Here is a 19,026-nt window from a genome sequence, read left to right on the forward strand (position 1 = left end):
GGCTGCAGGAGGAGAAAAAAGTAGTTGGTTGTTTAGTTGTTAACATATTGTTAAAGCCGTTTTCTACATGGAGTTTTGAAGAAAAGCAGAGAAAGGTCGGGTAACTCCTAAGCTAGCGAACCTGTCACAACCAGGAAAAGGATTTGTCCAACGTTTTCAAGCCACGAACTATGACCGGTACCCCTGGCTCACAGGCTCCGAGGTACACTGCAAATTGTATTACTGGTAGTGCTTGGAGACGACGCGCACGGATTATCTGGACAACAGAATAATAGAACTCTATTTGAGGACGGGAAGGAGGATGGATTGTGTCTACAAATGATCAGAATTTTGGTGAGTAAAATGCTGCTTTTTCCCTTGATAATACTGAAAGTTAATAAGTTTATTATTGGTGTTTTTTATGTGTCGCGGCTGTTATAACGTCATAATGCTCGGAACTGATCAAGCAAGAATGTTTTATTCAATCAGGAAATACACTTACGAGATATCCCGGGCCAGAGATAACACGGGCTACAATGAATGTCACCCCGAGAAGATCGTCACCCTCTCTGCACACCCGCTGAGACGCGTCCAGTGGATGTGGAGGTTCCAGGTGAGGAGGTTCTGACCCCGAGCCGAGGAGGCGCGGTCATTTTATACCGTTGCTTCAACGGTCGGGTTTATTTCCTAATAAGGACTTGTTTTCCTTGTTTTACTCTCATGGAATTTGGGCACTTGGGGTGCCGGGCCGCGTCCCGGACAAAGCCGCTGGGTGCGCGATCGATTACGCGCGGGGGATGTCAGTGGAAGAGCACAGAGTTGGGCATCCCTTTGTCGTCACGTGATGCGTTCCCGCGGGCGAATTTTAAGACTACACGAGTTATCTATCTGCGATGCAGCTCTCTATATATGGCATTTCTACATAATAACATGTTTTTTTTATAGCCATAAACTAATTATTGGGGGGGTGGATTGATTTGGAGCACCACTGAAGGCCTAGGTGTAAAATGCAAGGCCCGCCACTGCAATAATGTAATACAGGTTAAACAGATTAACAAAATTTTAACTACTATAGTAACAACAGCAGATATTCACAACTAACAGACTGTGTGTTTAAAAAGGAAGACCTGAAAGACACTTATGTAAACTATATTTAAATATGTATGTATGTATGTATGTGTATGTGTAAACGAACACCATTGGCCTTGTATGTATGTGCAGTACTTTTACTGGACAGTACTGCATAGTAAGTATTATGTCTACAAAGCAGCATAGTCAGTACCACCACTATTTTTATCTTTATTCTATATTTTTATATTTTTTTCTCATATTTTTATTTCTTACAACTTATACATTAACTACCTCTACTGCATTACTCACTTTCTGCTGTGTGATTGAAGTTTCACCATCGTGGCATGACTAAAGGAATATTTTTCACATTTACGTTTAAAAGCTTTGTATGGCAATAACCAATAGCATTAAATTTTCACAGCAGTCACCTCTCCTGCATGTTCCCTGAAGAATAAAACATGGGATGTGTCACCTGAATGCATGATCTTTCTCTGTGTAACTCATATGGATAGTGCAAAGAGTTTTGGACCCACACACGCACACACACCGTATCCATTCCCAGCAGAACCAGTAAGGGGATGGTCGTGAGGCCTCCTCTGATCCATTCCTCTAGTGTTACTGTTCCATCACGGTTGAAGTCAATCTCCTCCATCATTTCTTTCAATATCTGGAAAAAAAAATCCTTTAAACAACATGCTCAACAGACAGAAAAAGCAACTTTGAACTGTCACTGGACAGCCAGCAGCAGATCCACCACAGCAGCTCGTGCTCACCAAAACAAATGTCCCACTGGAACATATCTCTCTAACAAACGGTTATTCCAGTTTTGAGCTCACACAAAATTATTAAACAACAGATATGATGGGAGGCTCCGTCTCTCTCCATAAAAATGTAATTGAACTTTAGCCATTCTATTGGAGTTATTGGCAATAACTCTGATTGTTTTGACTAAAAGCTAACAGTAAGTCAAAAAAAAAATGTTGGGACTTCTGCTGATGAGTGTTCTATCAGGCACTAATAATTATTAGTTCATAGTGAAAAAAACAAAATTAAAGCTTTTCAAATGTGTTTATCGATCCCTTGCGGGAAATTCATTTTCCTCTGGAGCTTATTCAGAAAGTGGCAGCCCACCTGGTGTTCAGCCATCCCAAATTCTCCAACACAACCTCTCCTCTTATGTCTCTACACTGTCTTCCGGTAGCCGCCCACATCAAGTTCAAGTCCCTGGTGCTTGCCTACCATGCAGTGAATGGGACAGCCCGGTCTTATCTCCAGGATATGGTCAAGCCACATGTCCCTACCCATCCCCTCCGATCTGCCACCTCTGGGCGACTGTCCACCCCATCACACAGAGCGCCCGGCTGCCAAGCGAACCGGTCTCGGCTCTTCTCGGTCTTGGCTCCTCAGTGGTGGAACGAACTCCCGAAAAAGGTCACAACAGCGGGTTCGCTGCCCATCTCTCGCTGTGAGTTGAAAACATACCTTTTCACCAAGCACTACCCTACTAATCGCACTTAGCCCCCCCCCAAAAAAAGTGGTTGAGTGGTCACTTCTGACATTCGACTACTGGTACTTCAGATCTTCGGTGACGGAACTGCACTCCTTGTAAGTCACTTTGGATAAAAGCGTCTGCCAAATGACTGTAATGTAATGTAATGTATCTCTGATTATGAGAGCCTTATGAAGTTGAGGAAAAATCCTTTTTTCCATACCGGCCGTAATTCAGTCGAGTCCCACTCCAGATACTCAGCCACGTGCACCATCTGATTTATGATGCGATCCAGCTCCTACGAAAATATGCACAGATAGATTACTTCTCCCACAAGCTTGTGACTGGGCGTGAAAACATCTGTATGTAAACAATTCCTCGCACATTGTGAAACTAAACAGAAGCATCACAAATGATCTCATGTAAACACAAGTACTGCCTCAGAGGGTGCAAGTTACTATTCTTGGAGCCTTGGAGCTGTCGTGTGGAAAGGGCACGGGAGAGGCTAAGCAGAGTAGGAGGGAATACACTCACCGAGCTGTCCAGGACACCATTGCCGTCTGTGTCATACAGTCTGAACATGACTAGAGGGGAATGAGAAAACAGAGAGCCCATCGTGACTCAGACACCAGCAGCTAACAAGCCTGTCCCAACCTGTAACATTCCTATACTCCACAGATGGCCGAGGGGCATTGGAGAAGTGCGGTGTGCACCGCCACGGGACCAGCTGTAGGAGATTAGCCTTGTAGGTGTGAACTAATTCTGTCCTGAAGTCAACTGCGTACAAGAAGACTTAAGCAGGTTAGTGACCTCATGAAGTGGATGGTGTAATCAGCAATTTAAGGACCTGTGTTGACCTGAGCTGACTCATACTAACCTTATCGACCCCCTCCGCCACCCCCCAATGTGAAGTCAGAAGACCCCTTCCCTGTTGCATCCCCATGTGTGTCACTCACACTCCAGCTTGTCTTCTGGCATCCCTCTCTCCAGCAGGGATAGGTAGCAAACGATGTCCTTGAGGAACACCACCTGGGGGGACGACGGAGAGGGGGCTTTCTGCGGCGAGGGGCTTCGTTGCAGAGATGAGTGCTTCTCTGAGCGGCTCTTCTCTGTTGACAGAAAACACAAATGCCCAACAGCATGTCCGGTGTCTGTTTACACAGGCATATTCGACTTTTTAAAATCATGTCTTTTAAACGTCATATTGTTTTGAATTGGGATCACCATGGGATTAAGTGCTCCTTTATTTTAAAATTGACAATGTCATACTGCTTCTTTTTTTTAAGTGGAATACATAAACTCTAACCTGGTGAGAGCCTTGGCGAGACAGGGGACCAGGTAGGACAAGTGTTGTGAGTCAGGGTTTTGCCGCCACTAGTCTTGACCAGGGTGCAGGGTGAACACTGGGGCCCCATGGGCGTGTTGGCAACCACCCCTGACCGCTGCGACGAGGAGCGAGACAAGCAAGGGGAGGTTGTGCCTCCAGTGCCGGCTGCACTGGACTGTTCTGGTGTGTGTCGACCCATTGCTGACAAAATGCTTTTTCCATTCATCCCTTTTGGGGCAGAGACAGAAGAGCGTCATTTACCAATTGGGGGAGGTACCTGAAGAACAGGAGAGGTGTCAGGACAGCAGTCAAGCTCACAACATCAAAGCAGACAAGAAGGGGAAATAGCAGCACCATGTTAGAACTGTACAGAAGTACTTGACAAAGCAAACCACCATGAAGTCCTCCATCCGTCCGTACGCAAATACACTCAATAACAGAACAATAGAACAGGAAGCAGGGATGGGAAGGTGGGGGATGGTATAGCCAGCTCACGTCCCAACAAGTAGTCGTCCAACGGGGTACCTGTAATGGGGGCACAAGCCACTTCGGTCTGAATAGAGATACCAGCGTCAATGGAACAGGCCTCTAAGTCAGCCAACATTTTGCGGGAGAAAAAAGAAGACAGTAACAACGTAGCAAGAATGAGAGAAAATCAATAAATAAATCGTTCAAAACACAGTTTTTGATGTGTAATAACCAGAAATTGAAATCCTTGAAAATATTGCACAGCTTTGGTCATAGTAATGTTCATGGTATGGCACAACCGTCATGACTTGACATTCAGCAGGGCCGGAAACCAGTTCAATCCAGATGATGCTGGGCGTTCTCAGGAGCCGCCATCAGATGGCAGCACAGCCTCTATGCGTTTCCACCCCATCAATGGACAACACACCAACGCCAGAGCACCCAGTGACTTTGTTGATAGGCCTCATGTGCCTTCATGTGATTTGTCAGATAGTTATTTTTAGATGAAATTTTGAGTTTGTCAGACTAACCAGCTGAGATAAAAGATACTCTTTATATCACACGACACAGACAACTTCAACAGGACTTTGAAGGTCGAATGATTCCAACACTGGATGAAGTAATTGCGATAGCAAAAGTATCTGGTAGGGAAGATTAAGACTGGATGATAACAGTCTAAATATCTTTCTGCAGAACTTAATGTCGTGTTTGGAATATCACTGTTTTTTTAGATATTATTACTGATCACACCGAGATGTTTACTAATCTAATGTCACATCCTGATGGGGCGGGTAATGCCATGGACTTGGGGGCTGGAGTTTATTTTGTGAGGCCATAAGATTGGGATGACAATGAATAATGAAACATGTGATCGTCCTATGTAGCACAATCATCCACGCATGACTTGTACATTTTAAGTTTATGAAGTGAAGAAATGAATCCCATTACGTTTACTTAAGGATAGTCCTTGTACTTGATTAATTTTTGTCATGCCAATATCCACCTCTGATTTAATATATTATATCTAAAAGGAAAACAGCATCATCCATCATACAAAATGTAATTCAGAAAATACATGTTGTCTTTAAAAATTTTGGAGTTCTATTCATGTCTTATTCAATTAATCATGATATGTGATATGTCATTTCTTCTTGGGATACTCTCCTCATCTGAAGATGATTAGGGCAGATCAGAGTTTTGCTTCGATAAAGCAAAAACATCCCAGACCAAGCATTTTGATGGCCAAAGTGGGATGCCTTCACTTACAGTTTTTCTTCACAGCACTTGTTGCTACTTCCTTTTACAAATATTCGCTGACCAAAATAGATTTACAGCCCAACCGTCCATCTGCCTCCTAAGCCGCTCAGCTGGGCAGAGTAGACGGAGGGACCCCTCGTGACAAAGCCCAACCATGTCTTATATGGGCACATTCCACTTCCACCATTTTCATCTCATCCCATCTTTGTACCCTCATTAGATTGCGTGAGAAAGAGCGTGTGAAATATTAATGTTTTCATAGAATCAGCTGAGGCTGTGAGCTGTGTTACAACTTCAAATTTATGGGTTGATCTCCTTCATAAATACATCTTGATTTTTTCCATTCATTTTACATCAGGTGCATAAAGTACATAAAGAAAAAGAGTGAAAAGAAGTGACGTGTTAAAACACTAGTTATACGACAAACAGTAACCTCTGTTATATCATAACACATAAATGGCAGGGCTAGCCACCTGTGTACATTTATTAATGTGCACAGATAAATATGAGGTATTCTATATGTATGTGTTACTTTTTAAAATGAAATTCTTAATGTTGCAAAAAAGTTATCTTGCACAATTATACAATACAACACAGTCTGGTGGCCTCCAGAAACCCACCCAACCGCATACACACATGTACCCACAAAAGCACCCACTGTAGTATTTAAAGTATTTGAAATTAACATGTTTGATCAATTTAGTTATTTGATTCTTTGCAAATACTAAGAATGTACAGTGTAAAAGTTGAGAGGAATGATCAGGGTGAAAAGGTTATCGTAGTAATAATTGCTATACGACTCAGATATAGCTAACATGCCACAAAATGATGTTCAAGGACTGACATTTAACAGTGATGTTGTTATTCTCTGTTCAATTCATTGTGGTGCCCTGACACATCTCTGTTACATTTTCTTTCTAAGGCTGGCACTGTAATGCAATGATTATCGATCTCTCATTCACATGTCAGAAGACAGATGCCGGAAATGTGTTTTGGGGAGAAACGATGTACTCTGAAAAAATACTCAGTTTTTGCAGAGTACATTGTTGAACTTAAGATATACCTTTCAAGTGACAAAATGACAAATCGAACAGCTCACATGGACATCAAATTGGTTTTCTTGGTGCACTTGTCTTTGTTAAGAGCTAAAGTCATTACGTATCTCTAAAAAGGTCATGTTCCTCATTTCATTTTAAAATGTATCAGAGTCTAATATGAGGCTTCATCAGACTTATGTGCCAAATCTGACATCTCAGACCCTTTAGTGGCAAATTCCCTTGTAGCGTGTTATCGCTTCACCTGAGTTTATGGGGCTCTGTCTGTTCCTCTCTCAGGAGAGTTGCATGATCCCTCAGGGGTTTCACTGTTAAAGTGTTGAGATTCTTTATCTCCCTCAGGGACAAAATATGACAAAAATGTTTGAATAATAAAAGTCTATTAAATGCGCTATCAACCCCGCAACAAAGTGTCGCTGGTTCCACATGCGGTATATGTCATTTTCAGTCAAACCTGGTATAATATGAAAAAGTCGACAAATACACTTTTTGTGCTTGTTTCTTGCAGTTCTGAATACTTCCACGTCAGAACGAAATTCAGTTTTATCCGTCATTCAACGGACCTTAGGGGCATTTGAGATAGTGGTTAGCAGTTAGCCAGGTGGCACTGGTGTCCTGGCTATAGATAAATATATTGGTGTTGCAAATTAAAAAGACTGGATTAGAAGAGTGGATTTGACAGAAACTGTTTTACAATATCTTAACAGATAAAAATGCGAAATCATATTTAACTTTAATTTTACCACTGACATTAGAATGTCATGTTTACCTAGTAAGCTGGTTCCCGTTCGTGACTGATCGGGCGAGCAGCCTCCAGTCTTGCTCTTAAAGGAGGTGAACAGGTGCTGGCACAGCTCTTCTGGGATATCATTCTCCAGGTAAGTGGCCATGAAGAGCTGGAAGCCCTCATAGTCAATGGGCTGTGCAGGATAGAACAAAAAAAAGTCATTCAAAAGAATGCGTGAAGAAGATTCCAATTTCTATGGATGGCAGTTGAGTTCTGTTATCAATTCCTTTCCTTTTTATTAGAAGTAATGTTTTATGCTTCTTATGTTAAAGGTTTGAATGCCAGTTAAGGTACCATGAGGCTAGTTGAATGATCTGCAGTGAAAATGTCTCTGCAATGGAGGTGCTTAGAGCTGCGCTGAAAATTAACTTAAAGATTCCTGGCCTGACATAAATAAAAAAATAAGATTTGAACAAAAAAAATACTTCAATGAAAGCAATGCAGACAATACATGGTTACCAACCCTTTTAACTTGCAATGCTCAAAACATATACATTGTTAATGCCATTCATTTTCCTCCTGCCCCATCCCGCCCCCATCCAGACCAACCTTCCATGACCTTTGACCTCTGAGACAAAGCAGGGTTTTAGTGTTATTGGAGAGAATGTACATGCACACATAGACACGCAAAGCATGCAGAGATCACTGGGCTGAGCCTTACTTTGTTGAGAACATCTTGGTGCTGTTTTACATTTGGGATAATGGAGAAGAGAAGGAAGAGGTTAAAAGGAAAACAGAAGGGGGATATCTGTTGACTCCAACATAACACGCTCAATGAAGGTGTTCTTTCTGTGAACAATGTCTGCTTCTCAGTGTTGAGCTCATTCACTTATTGAAATTAAAGTAGGAGTGTTGATTAGGTTTTAATACAAGAGAAAAAACTACAAGAGTAACTAGAAGATTACAAGAGTAATCGTTTAGGTCAAACAATTAAACTATAGTCAGTAAAAAAGAATCTGACCCATGGTTTTCCCAATCTTCATGCAGGTACATGACAGACTGACTGGTTAAAGTTAACAGAACAACCAGGAAAGGTTGGCTTGATAATTTACAAAGACTGCTAACAATGGATATGGCCAAAATAGCAGTGCACCTTAAAGCTGTATGTTTTATAATGACAAGGGCATCTCCCTTGTCTGGAAAAGAAGCCAGAGAGTGAGGGATTTCTTCCGTTATGGTTTTCCAAATGAGACTAAAGTCACACCGAGTTTATGATTACAGTAAAATACACCCTCAAGTCAATTCATGCCAGTATGGAAAACATGGTTTCTGTCTGTGACGAGAGAACAAGACATGAAAGGATGACCAAATGTGATTCCATAAATTAATAAGGCAGTATATGATGCCATTTACCCTATCTTAGCTTTAAAAAGATAGATATTGAGTCCGTCAAGTCAGGTTATTTAAGTCTACTAACAGTTAATCCTCCAACAAAAACCTAATAATCACTTTGTTTTCCACAAATAATTCAAAATTCCCAATATATAAGTAAATGTCTAAGTATTCCTATAATATAAGTAAATCTTCACCAAATAAGAGAGGCTCATAATAAATCCTAGCAGGGCTTCCCCAGGGGCGGTGTGGCACAGGAGGTATGGCGATTGTCCTTGGAAGTTGAGCAAGACCATGCACCCCGCTGATAAAATAACCACTATGAGTTTCTAAGAAATACCTGCAATGTATGATACTACAATGTCCTTGCGTTGATAGATAGCAGTTAACTCCTCATAGTTCATTCATAATGGGTTAAATGCTGAGAAGGATTTTTACCATGAGGGATCAATAAATTAAGATCATTACACCTTCTGCTTCTACATAAGATGCCCAATACAATCAGTGGAAAGGATTTCAGATTTGGTTTTGGTAAAGCACCTTTACCAATGTAGCATGACTGCAGGGAATGGGTTTTCAGGGAACAGAAAGGGCTACTTGTTTTGGTTAAGTTGTGGCTTGAGGGCAGTGACATGAGTATTGGAATTAAGATTGCTTCAGACTTCCGACCAGGTCTGAAAATATAACAAGGACCGGATTGTAGGATTTCCTAATTCCGAAGCAGCTGAATGTGATTTGGTCATGGGTCCATGTCTGGAACACAAAAATATGGTACAAACCACTGCACAGGCATTTTAAAACAGCCCTATCAGCTTGATAAGATACAAAGGTTTCATGGAACTTTGGTTTTCAAAAGTTAAAAAAAATTATGACAACTGGCTTTCTTCTATCTCAATTATATACCGCAAATTCCTCAGTCTATTGGAACTAAAGATACCACTCAGCTGAGAGTTGAAATATGTTGAAGAAGAAAGAAACCCAGTCCAGGTGACATGGCACAATTTGACTACAATGAAGACAAAATTGCATCTGGGTTGTTGTACTATTCTAACCTAACACTTTTATATCTATGCATTTATTCATTTAGTTTAGTTTTTGCCAATTTGCCTCTGTTGCCAACTTACAGAGACAGTAGTTTCTGACAGTTTTCTAATTCAGGCTTTGAGCAGAGATGTTCATACTTCAAAGACTTCCCACATAAAACTCATACAAGAGCACAGGAGACACACGTTCTGTAACCTGCCAGCGGTGCTGTCAAATGTACTGATGGATGAGTCCTCTCAGGAATCCTCCAACAGTTAGAAGAGCGTTATCTGCCTGCTCAGGTAATAGCAGTCTTGGGTTAAAGGATATGGTGACTGGCCATCAGATACTATCAAGCCCTTTTTGGGCACAGAGTTAGCATTGGCTCCTCTGCTGTCTAGTGGAGGTGGGGCAGGAATACCAGACAGATTACCCAGATTCACAAGAGGAAAGTTAATGCACCACACAAAACCGTTCATAAGCTTTGCAAACAGCAGCTCTATCAAACACCTGGTTCCTGAATATGGTGGGAGCTTAACAAAAAGGTAGCTGTCAACCGCGAATCTCCCTTTAACTTGTCCAACAACATTTGCTACAGGGTTTGAAATGAAATCCTCTGAAATATTCCTCTGAAATTGTCAAAACTCAATTATCTCTGGCAAAACAAAAGCGTAATGACAGAAAGGAAAGACATCCAGAGCAAAAACCTATTTATCTTAACATAAATGCAAGAAAGAGGTATAGAAATCATAATTTAGTGTGATTGTGTGGTAGCTGAGATATAAAAGAAATGTATGTCCTGACACTTCTACTCTTGAAAGAAAGAATTGCTTCAAAAGCAAGCAAAAATTAGCTAGAATGCCCAAATTTCTTCCCAAAACAATCTTAAACACCCGCTGAATCACATAAGTCGCAGAAATTTTGACACTGCTGTATTTAGTCATTCTGACAATCATGGGTCGTAAGTATGTGGCAGGTTGCTTTTTTTCTCACACTGCTGTAATTAGTCATTCTGCCAATCGTGGGTCTAAAGTATGTGGCAGGTTGCTTTTTTTCACAGAATTTTACATAAGGAAGAGACTCACATGACACCTATGCATACATGCACATGCACGCAAAATTTAAATGAGGTCTGTCACAGCAAATAGCCTTGCCATATTATGTTTTAATGGTTCAAATTTCAACCCAAATTCTCAAAGTAAATGCTATCAAACTGAGAGGACTAAATAAGGCTACATGAGCAAATGAATCCTTTCTCATGGAGAACATTTAGTCAGAACCAAAACAAGACAAAGTAAATCTCATTTGCACTTTAAGTCTTAGTGTGGAAAACCACTTCTATATGGTGGGGTTAGGCTTGTTTTAATCTGACACCCATGACTGAGATACACCAAGATAAAGCTCCAGGTTCATGTGGATATTGTTGACCCTTGGAGGTCATGAAGCAGACAGATATATTTATACCACTCTCTAGTCCATATTTGGCCAAACAGATCTTGATACTTAAATTTGCCATGTGTCGTGCAGTGTATTGGACTTAGACAAATAGGCTGATGCACACGTCATCCAAGAAATACACACACATTGGAGTTGATGTACTCTGCACGTATGCGCACTCTCCCAATGCACAATTGCAAATAAAAGCTGAGCTAATAGTTTGACAGGTCTTCATGAGATGAAGTACATCAAGATAAATTTGTGGAAGCTCTCCTCCCTCCAGGGAGCAGACATTTTCTGCCAAGGGATTCATTTTGTGATGAACGGGCTCACATTCTACTCTGCCAGTTTGTAAATATCTTCCAAGGGCAACAGTGACACTTTGACACAGGTCATTTAATCCGTTTCAATTCAGGAGCACTGCCAGAATGAATTGACTGACTTTCTTTTGACATTAAATTGAGGCAACTGTTCTGTCAAAATTATAATTACCTGGCTGTAGGAACAAGCCAACTATTTGTGATGAGTCATTCCGTCATTAGTTGGTAGCCATGACATCACACATGTAAAGCAGCAAGCAGAGGTGATACACAAGGAGGAAAATGAAGAAAGGGTACAATGTGATGGTGAGGGTGCGTACATGTGACATAAAGTTACAACAACAGCAGTATGAAGCTAATTTTTGCTTCTGTTATAGACCACTCTGGCCTGGCCAGCTCATAGGTTAAAAAATAGCCTTTCCAAGTGAGTTTAAAAAAATGCCAATAAAGCAGCATTTTTTTTGTGGTCAGTAGGACAACTGCCCCTGATGATTTGGGATCGGACAAAACATTTTCAAGATTCAAGATAGTTCTTAAAGATTCAAGTTTCCCTGTTGACCCGAAGGTTCCACTGCATGTTTCAATCCACAAGTGAAGTGGGGTTTCACAGTGGTGTTATATGAAACTCCTACAAGACAGTACAGGTGGAGGAAATGGAAATATTAGATAATTTCAGATAGTAAGACTGAGATTGTTCGGTGATGTGCGGAAGAGGGATAGTGAATTTTTTGGAAGAAGGAGGCTGGGGTTGGAACTGCCAGGCAGAGGATCTCGAAGAAGACTAATGAGAAGATTTAGTTAGTTGGTGTGAGAGGAGAGGATATAGAGAATAAGGTTAGATGGAAGAGGTTGATGCACTGTGGCAACCTATGAAGGTATAATACCGATATGCTTCCATATGAACGGATTGGCCCGAAACGAGAATAATAAGAAGTGAATTTCAAACCGCAGCAGGAAAATATACATGAGAATCCATCTAATATCAACTGTGATCTGAAAATATACAGCCCCTGATATTAGTTTTAACAGGGATGCCTGTAATTCTTCATGCAACACTTCATTGCTGCTGTTCCCTCTGGTTACATAAACCCTTGTCCTATTGAAAGGTGACCTGCAATTAATAACGGAAATAAAGAGAAGAAAGACACCACTTTGCTTTGCACCATGAACAATAACAGTCAAAGTACAGCTCACTAACATATTTTCCCATATTACCACTTAACCATAAAGGACTTGACTTAATGACTAAATGACTTCAATGCTTTAAAAGTTTGACAAGGGCAGGATACCTGCAAAAAGATATTTATTTATACAGATAATTTTAAGTGACCGTTCTTAAACCTGGAAAAGAAGATATAGTCAAGCAACTCTGAGCCAAAATACTTGACACTGAAGGACAACTGACCTCATCACACCTGTGCTGAAAGTCTGCATGTTGTAGGCATGTAAAATAGCGTCAACTTACCAGGTTTTATTACCTGTAAAGTAAACTTATAATAGATACATCTGAATAAAACTTGCACTATTTGTGGCATTGCTTTTACATGAATGAATTTTACAGAAGAGTGTAGTTTTTTAGCAGATTATTTATGATCCAATAATTTTTAATATATCATGGAACAGATGAAAGAGCCAAATCATGCTCTTTTTCAGTCGTTTTAATTGATATTTTTCACTTAGTTTGATATACTCTATGATGCCATTTTAACTTATTTTCATCCCATTCAGAGCAAGAGTTTCTGTTGTTAAATTCAGTGCAAATGGCCTTTGCTCGTCTTCCTGGAGTTCTTTTAATTCATATCCAAGGCTTTACAGGTCAGCAACAATGATTCATGTCCAACTGTGATAAACCACAAGTCGCAGTCCAGGCTGGCGTTAGCATGACAGGGCTGCTTTGCAATAAAAGCTTACTGTAACAACATGCCAAGAGAGAATAGAAAATCACACAAAATGGATGGGTCGGGTATCAATGGAAGTCCCATGCTGTTTAGCTTCACATACAATGGATTTACTACCGGTATTTTAAATCCGTTATAAAAATGTAATGATGCATTTTTTTAATATTTAAAGTGTAATATTGGATTCTATAATATATATCTGTACCAAGTCAAAAATCCTCTGTACCAGCATGTAGCCAATAAACAGAGAGACTAAAAAGACAGAAGTTGCAAAATCATTGCATAGTGGAAAAAAAATGCCAAATTCACTGATTCGTTGAACAAATTTTTATGTCTTTGTTGTGTTCTATTCGCAGAGATGATTTGTCGTGGCTGCCATTCTGAGAGCATTCTAACCCAACATAAAGAGGCTTGCTCAAAGCTTTGCCTGTTGGTTTGAGAAATCAAAATTGATGTGTCAGATTTTGTTTATACGATTGCATAATCTTTCAATCAAATTGTTATTCACTTGAACTGAATTGAATTGAATTGAATCCAACTTCACATGGATTGATTGTAACACACACACACAAAGACAAACAAACACACACACACACACACACACACACACATCATCATACTTTTCTTTTCATATGGTGTCTGAAAGCCTTTTCCCCAGGTTGAGCTGGAGCAGACATTTTCCAATTTGGCAAGTATCACGTCTCCTTTCTCTCCCATTCACTGGCCACTCAAATGAAAAGCTTATTAAAATAATTTCGTCGATCTATTTCCATTTCCTGCCCGAACACAGATGAAATGTTCACTTTCTCTCACACCATGTCAACACACCTAAATAAAGGTCCTTTTGTCAGTTAATGTCAATAAATTTTGCCTGTTCCTGTGGATGGTCATTGGCCCTTTTGTGCATCTCTCAGTTAAGTGGTTAATCAGTTCACTACCTACCTATAAAATATGTATAGCCTCCATAGCAGCACCTCTCTTTGTATACATAAACGTACAAATGTCTACAATTCAGGTAAGACACAAATAAAAGGTTACTCAGAGCATTCCTAATGTGATAACAATGCGGAAAATATTCCAGTTTCAGAGAAGATGTCTGAGCAAATCAGACACACCAGGTGAAACAGTTATTTCACCATAGTGCCGGCAGCAATAAATGAGAGTTGTTATACTTGCCATTGTCTTATAAGAAAATACATTGCTTTGACCTCAAGAAAAAAACACATGTTCACATGGCAAGTGGGTGGACATAGTTAATGCTATAGAAATTGAACACATACCTGCTCTGGATTGTATTTTGAAAGGACGCCTCCACAATGGAACTCCTCCAGCACATCCTTCAATTTCTTTGTCGAGTCTGAGGAGTAAAAAAAGGAAAAGTGCTTTGTCTTGTTATGTTTTCATTTCTTGTGATGCAATTGCTTTCATACACTTGACTCGCACATGACTGGTTCACATAATCAGATTTCTTGGAAAAAAAAAGAAAAACTCATGTATTAGCAAAGACACTTGTCTACTCATTAGTTCCAGAAAGCATAGTATCTATAAAGTACTGTATGTCCCCTTGCTATTCAAGGGGAACAAAGGACATAATGGGTTTCTCAAATTTAGACACTCTACAACGTGTACAATCACACACACACACACACACACACACACACACACACACACACACACACACACACACACACACACACACACACACACACATTAAATGCATCACATAGTTTCAGCACATATCATCAACCTGAATGACCTCCCTTAGCGATTTATATCTCAAACCAATGGCCATGAGTATGCACAAGTGCATGGATGCATAACCACATCATAACCATTTATCCATGCACATGCTCAAGTTGGATGCTATCAATCGTCCATGTTCTGATAAGTAACTATGAAAGACCCTTTGCGTCATTATTCTCAGTTCATAGCAGCTTTACAGCTGGGATGCTATGATCCTATCCTTGCGTTAAAGTTTGACAGTGACAAGAAGATACGCAGAGAGAGTTCACGGAGAATCTGAAGTGTAACAGAAGTCCGATTTTAATAACACACTGAGGTCTGGCTAGTGATGCCAGACTTCAGCTGGAGGTCACATCAAATTTAGAAAAACATATTCACATGAGGATATTTTGATTTTTAAAATATTGGAAATACCAACACCGCTCTATAAGCAGAGTCAAAACTAGCATCTTTTAGTTTAGTTTAGTTTAGTTTAGTTTAGTTTAGTTTAGTTTAGTTTAGTTTGGTTTAAATGCAGCCTAAGGGAGGAACTGGCCCATGTCTCTCCAAGCCTGCCTTGGGGGGGCACGGAGCAGTGTCTCCCTGTGCCGGTCCCCAGCCCAGATAAATGCAGAGGGTTGCGTCAGGAAGGGCATCCGGCGTAAAACTTTTGCCAAAACCAAACATGCGAGTCAACCATAACCATATCATACCGTATCGGTCATGGACCTGGTTAACAACGACCGCCATTGGTACTGATGACTCACAGCGTACTAATGGAAATTGGGCTACCATGGGTTAAAGAACAAGAACAAGAAGAAGAGGAGTGCGTGTTCAGAAGCAGAGAGGAGGAAAGGAAAGAGCCTGGGACTGAGAGTAGGGACTTTGAATATTGGGACTATGACAGGAAAAGGTAGAGAGTTGGTCAACATGATGCAGAGAAGGATGGTGGATATACTGTGTGTCCAGGAGACAAGGTGTAAAGGAAGTAAGGCTTGAAGCTTAGGAGCAGGCTTTAAGTTGTACTATTATGGTACTGACAAGAAGAGAAATGGAGTAGGAGTTATCTTGAAGGAGGAGTTTGTTAGGAACGTCCTAGAAGTGAAAAGAATGTCAGATAGACTTATGAGTCTGAAACTGGAAATTGAAGGTGTGATGCGCAATGTTGATGTGAATCTGAGAAGGAGAAGTTCTGGAATGAGTTAGATGAAGTGATGCAGAATTTTCCCAGAAATGAGAGAGTGGTAATTGGTGCAGACTTCAATGGACATGTTGGTGAAGGCAATAGAGAGGATGAAGAAGTGATGGGCAGATTTGGTATCCAGGATAGGAATGCAGAGGGACAGATGGTGGTAGACTTTGCAAAAAGGATGGAAATGGCTGTAGTGAACACCTTTTTTCCAGAAAAAACAGGAACATAGGGTAACTTATCAGAGCGATGGTAGGAGCACGCAGGTAGACTACATCTTGTATAGACAAGGTAACCTGAAAGAGATCCGTGACAACAAAGTAGTTGTAGGTGAGATTGTAGCCAGACAGCATAGGATGCTGGTTTGTAGGATGACTCTGGTGAGTAGGAAGATGAAGAGGACAAAGGCAGAGCAGAGGACAAAGTGGTGGAAGCTGAAAAGGGAGGAGTGTTGCATGGTTTTCAGGGAGGAGTTGAGAAAGGGTCTGGGTGGTCAGGGTGAGCTTCCAGATGATTGGACAACAACAGCTAGTGTTGTCAGAGAGACAGGTAGAAGAGTATTTGGTGTGTCATCTGGAAGGAAAGTAGGTGAGGAGACTTGGTGGTGGAATGAGGAAGTGCAGGAGTATATACAGAGCAAGCAGTTAGCAAAGAAGAAGTGGGATAGTGAGAGGACTGAAGAGAACAGACATGAGTTCAGGGAGATGCGGCGAAAGGTAAAGATAGAGGTAGCAAAGGCAAAACAAAGGGCGCACGATGATTTGTATGCCCGGTTGGATAGTATGGAGGGTGAGAATGACCTATATAGGTTGGCGAAACAGAGAGATAAAGATGGAAAGGAAGTAAAAAAGGTCTGAGTGATTAAGGATAGAGAGGGCAATGTATTGACAGATGCTAGAAGAGTGATGGGAAGATGGAAAGAGTACTTTGAAGATCTGATGAATGTGGAAAATGAAAGAGAGGCAAGGGTAGGAGAGGTGACTATTGTAGACCACAAAGTAGCACAAATTAGTTAAAGTGATGTGAGGAAGGCATTGAAGAGGATGAAGAGTGCAAAAGCAGTTGGTCCTGATGATATTCCTGTGGAGGTGTGGAAGTGTCAAGGAGAGGCAGCAGTAGATTTTCGGACTAGATTATTCAACAGGATCTTAGAGAGTGAGAAGATGCCTGAAGAATGGAGACAAAGTGTGATGGTGCCTATTTTTTAGAATAAGGGGGATGTGCAGAATTGCGGCAACTATAGAGGGATAAAGTTGATGAGCCATACAATGAAGTTATGGGAAAGAGTAGTGGAAACTAGACTGAGAGCAGAAGTCAGCATTTGTGAACAGCAGTGTGGCTTCATGCCTAGGAAGAGTACTACAGATGAAGTATTTGCGTTGAGAATGCTAATAGAAAAGTACAGAGAAGGCCAGAGGGAGCTGCATTGTGTTTTTGTAGACCTAGAAAAAGCATATGACAGGGTGCCAAGAGAGGAGCTCTGGTATTGTATGAGGAAGTCTGGCGGGGCAGAGAAGTATGTTAGACTGGTGCAGGACATGTATGCTAGCTGTGAGACATTGGTATGGTGTGCTGTAGGGGTAACAGAGAAGTTCAAGGTGGAGGTGGGACTCCATCAGGGATCAGCTCTGGGATCAGCTCTTGTTCGCAATGGTGATGGACAGGCTGACAGATGAGGTTAGACAGGAATCCCCATGGACCATGATGTTTGTGGATGACATTGTGATCTGTAGTGAGACCAGACAACAGGTAGAGGAAAATCTAGAGAGGTGGAGGTATGCTCTGGAAAGGAGAGGAATGAAAGTTAGTCGCAGCAAGACAGAATATATGTGTGTGAATGAGAGGAACTCGGGTGGAACGGTGAGGATAAAGGGAGTGGAGATCAAGATGCTGGAGGATTTCAGGTACTTGGGGTCAACAGTCCAGGGCAACGGAGAGTGTGGAAAAGAGGTGAAGAGCCCAAGCAGGTTGGAATGGGTGGAGAAAAGTGTCAGGGGTACTATGTGATAGAAGACTTTCAGCCAGAATAAAAGGAAAGGTGTACAAGACAGTGGTGAGACCAGCGATGCTGTATGGCCTAGAAACTGTTACAATGACGAAAAGACAGGAGGCAGAGCTAGAGGTTGCAGAGATGAAGATGTTGAGGATCTCTTTGGGAGTGACCAGGATGGATCGGATCAGGAATGAGTCTATCAGAGGAACAGCACATGTTAGATGTTTCGGAGAGAAGGTCAGAGAGGCCAGACTGAGATGGTTCGGTCATGTACAGAGGAGGGATAGAGAATATATTGGTAGACAGATGCTGGAATTGGAGCTGCCAGGCAAGAGGTCTCCAGGAAGACCAAAGAGAAGATTTATGGACGTGGTGAGAGAGGAAATGAAGGTAGTTGGGGTGAGAGAGGAGGTTACGGAGAATAGGGTTAGATGGAGAAAGTTGATTCGCTGTGGCGACCCCTAATGGGAAAAGCCGAAAGAAGAAGAAGAAGAAGTTTAGTTTAGTTTAGTTTAGTTTAGTTTAGTTCAGTTTAGTATTTTCAACTTACACAATCAAATACTTTATACACATAAATAAATGACAATACATGTGCAAAATACATGCAAACACAAGTGAAGATACAAGAAATAGTAATTCATATAAAAATCTAAGTATCACCTAAACTACTTTACCTTGA

At 41.1% G+C, this 19,026-nt stretch overlaps 1 protein-coding gene and 1 pseudogene across 8 annotated transcripts in view; one reads left to right on the forward strand and one right to left on the reverse strand.

The window, feature by feature from the left end:
* The window catches only part of dgkg (diacylglycerol kinase, gamma), a 112,266-nt gene that overhangs the window by 82,413 nt on the left and 10,827 nt on the right, over positions 1 to 19,026 (reverse strand). For 5 of the 8 annotated variants that reach the window (XR_015106009.1, XM_086144790.1, XM_086144786.1 and 2 more), the window contains exons 3-11: positions 14,724 to 14,800; positions 8,095 to 8,115; positions 7,416 to 7,566; positions 4,392 to 4,454; positions 3,846 to 4,094; positions 3,496 to 3,648; positions 3,074 to 3,123; positions 2,763 to 2,837; positions 1,598 to 1,717 (exon numbers count right to left, since the gene is read on the reverse strand). Coding sequence is in view for 7 of the 8 variants with exons in the window: in XM_086144790.1 (XP_086000916.1) it covers positions 1,598 to 1,717; positions 2,763 to 2,837; positions 3,074 to 3,123; positions 3,496 to 3,648; positions 3,846 to 4,094; positions 4,392 to 4,454; positions 7,416 to 7,566; positions 8,095 to 8,115; positions 14,724 to 14,800 (959 nt within the window). In the remaining variant the exon portion in view is untranslated. The remainder of the gene's footprint in view (positions 1 to 1,597; positions 1,718 to 2,762; positions 2,838 to 3,073; positions 3,124 to 3,495; positions 3,649 to 3,845; positions 4,095 to 4,391; positions 4,455 to 7,415; positions 7,567 to 8,094; positions 8,116 to 14,723; positions 14,801 to 19,026) is intronic. The other 3 variants (XM_086144787.1, XM_086144788.1, XM_086144789.1) reach the window with 3 other exon arrangements.
* Positions 16,711 to 19,026, forward strand: part of LOC147234433 (uncharacterized) — a 2,329-nt pseudogene continuing 13 nt past the window's right edge.

This window comes from Fistularia commersonii, chromosome 4 (genome assembly GCF_037954325.1).
Source record: "Fistularia commersonii isolate RoL2024-O1a breed Wild chromosome 4, RoL_Fcom_v1.0, whole genome shotgun sequence".
NCBI lineage: Eukaryota > Metazoa > Chordata > Actinopteri > Syngnathiformes > Fistulariidae > Fistularia > Fistularia commersonii.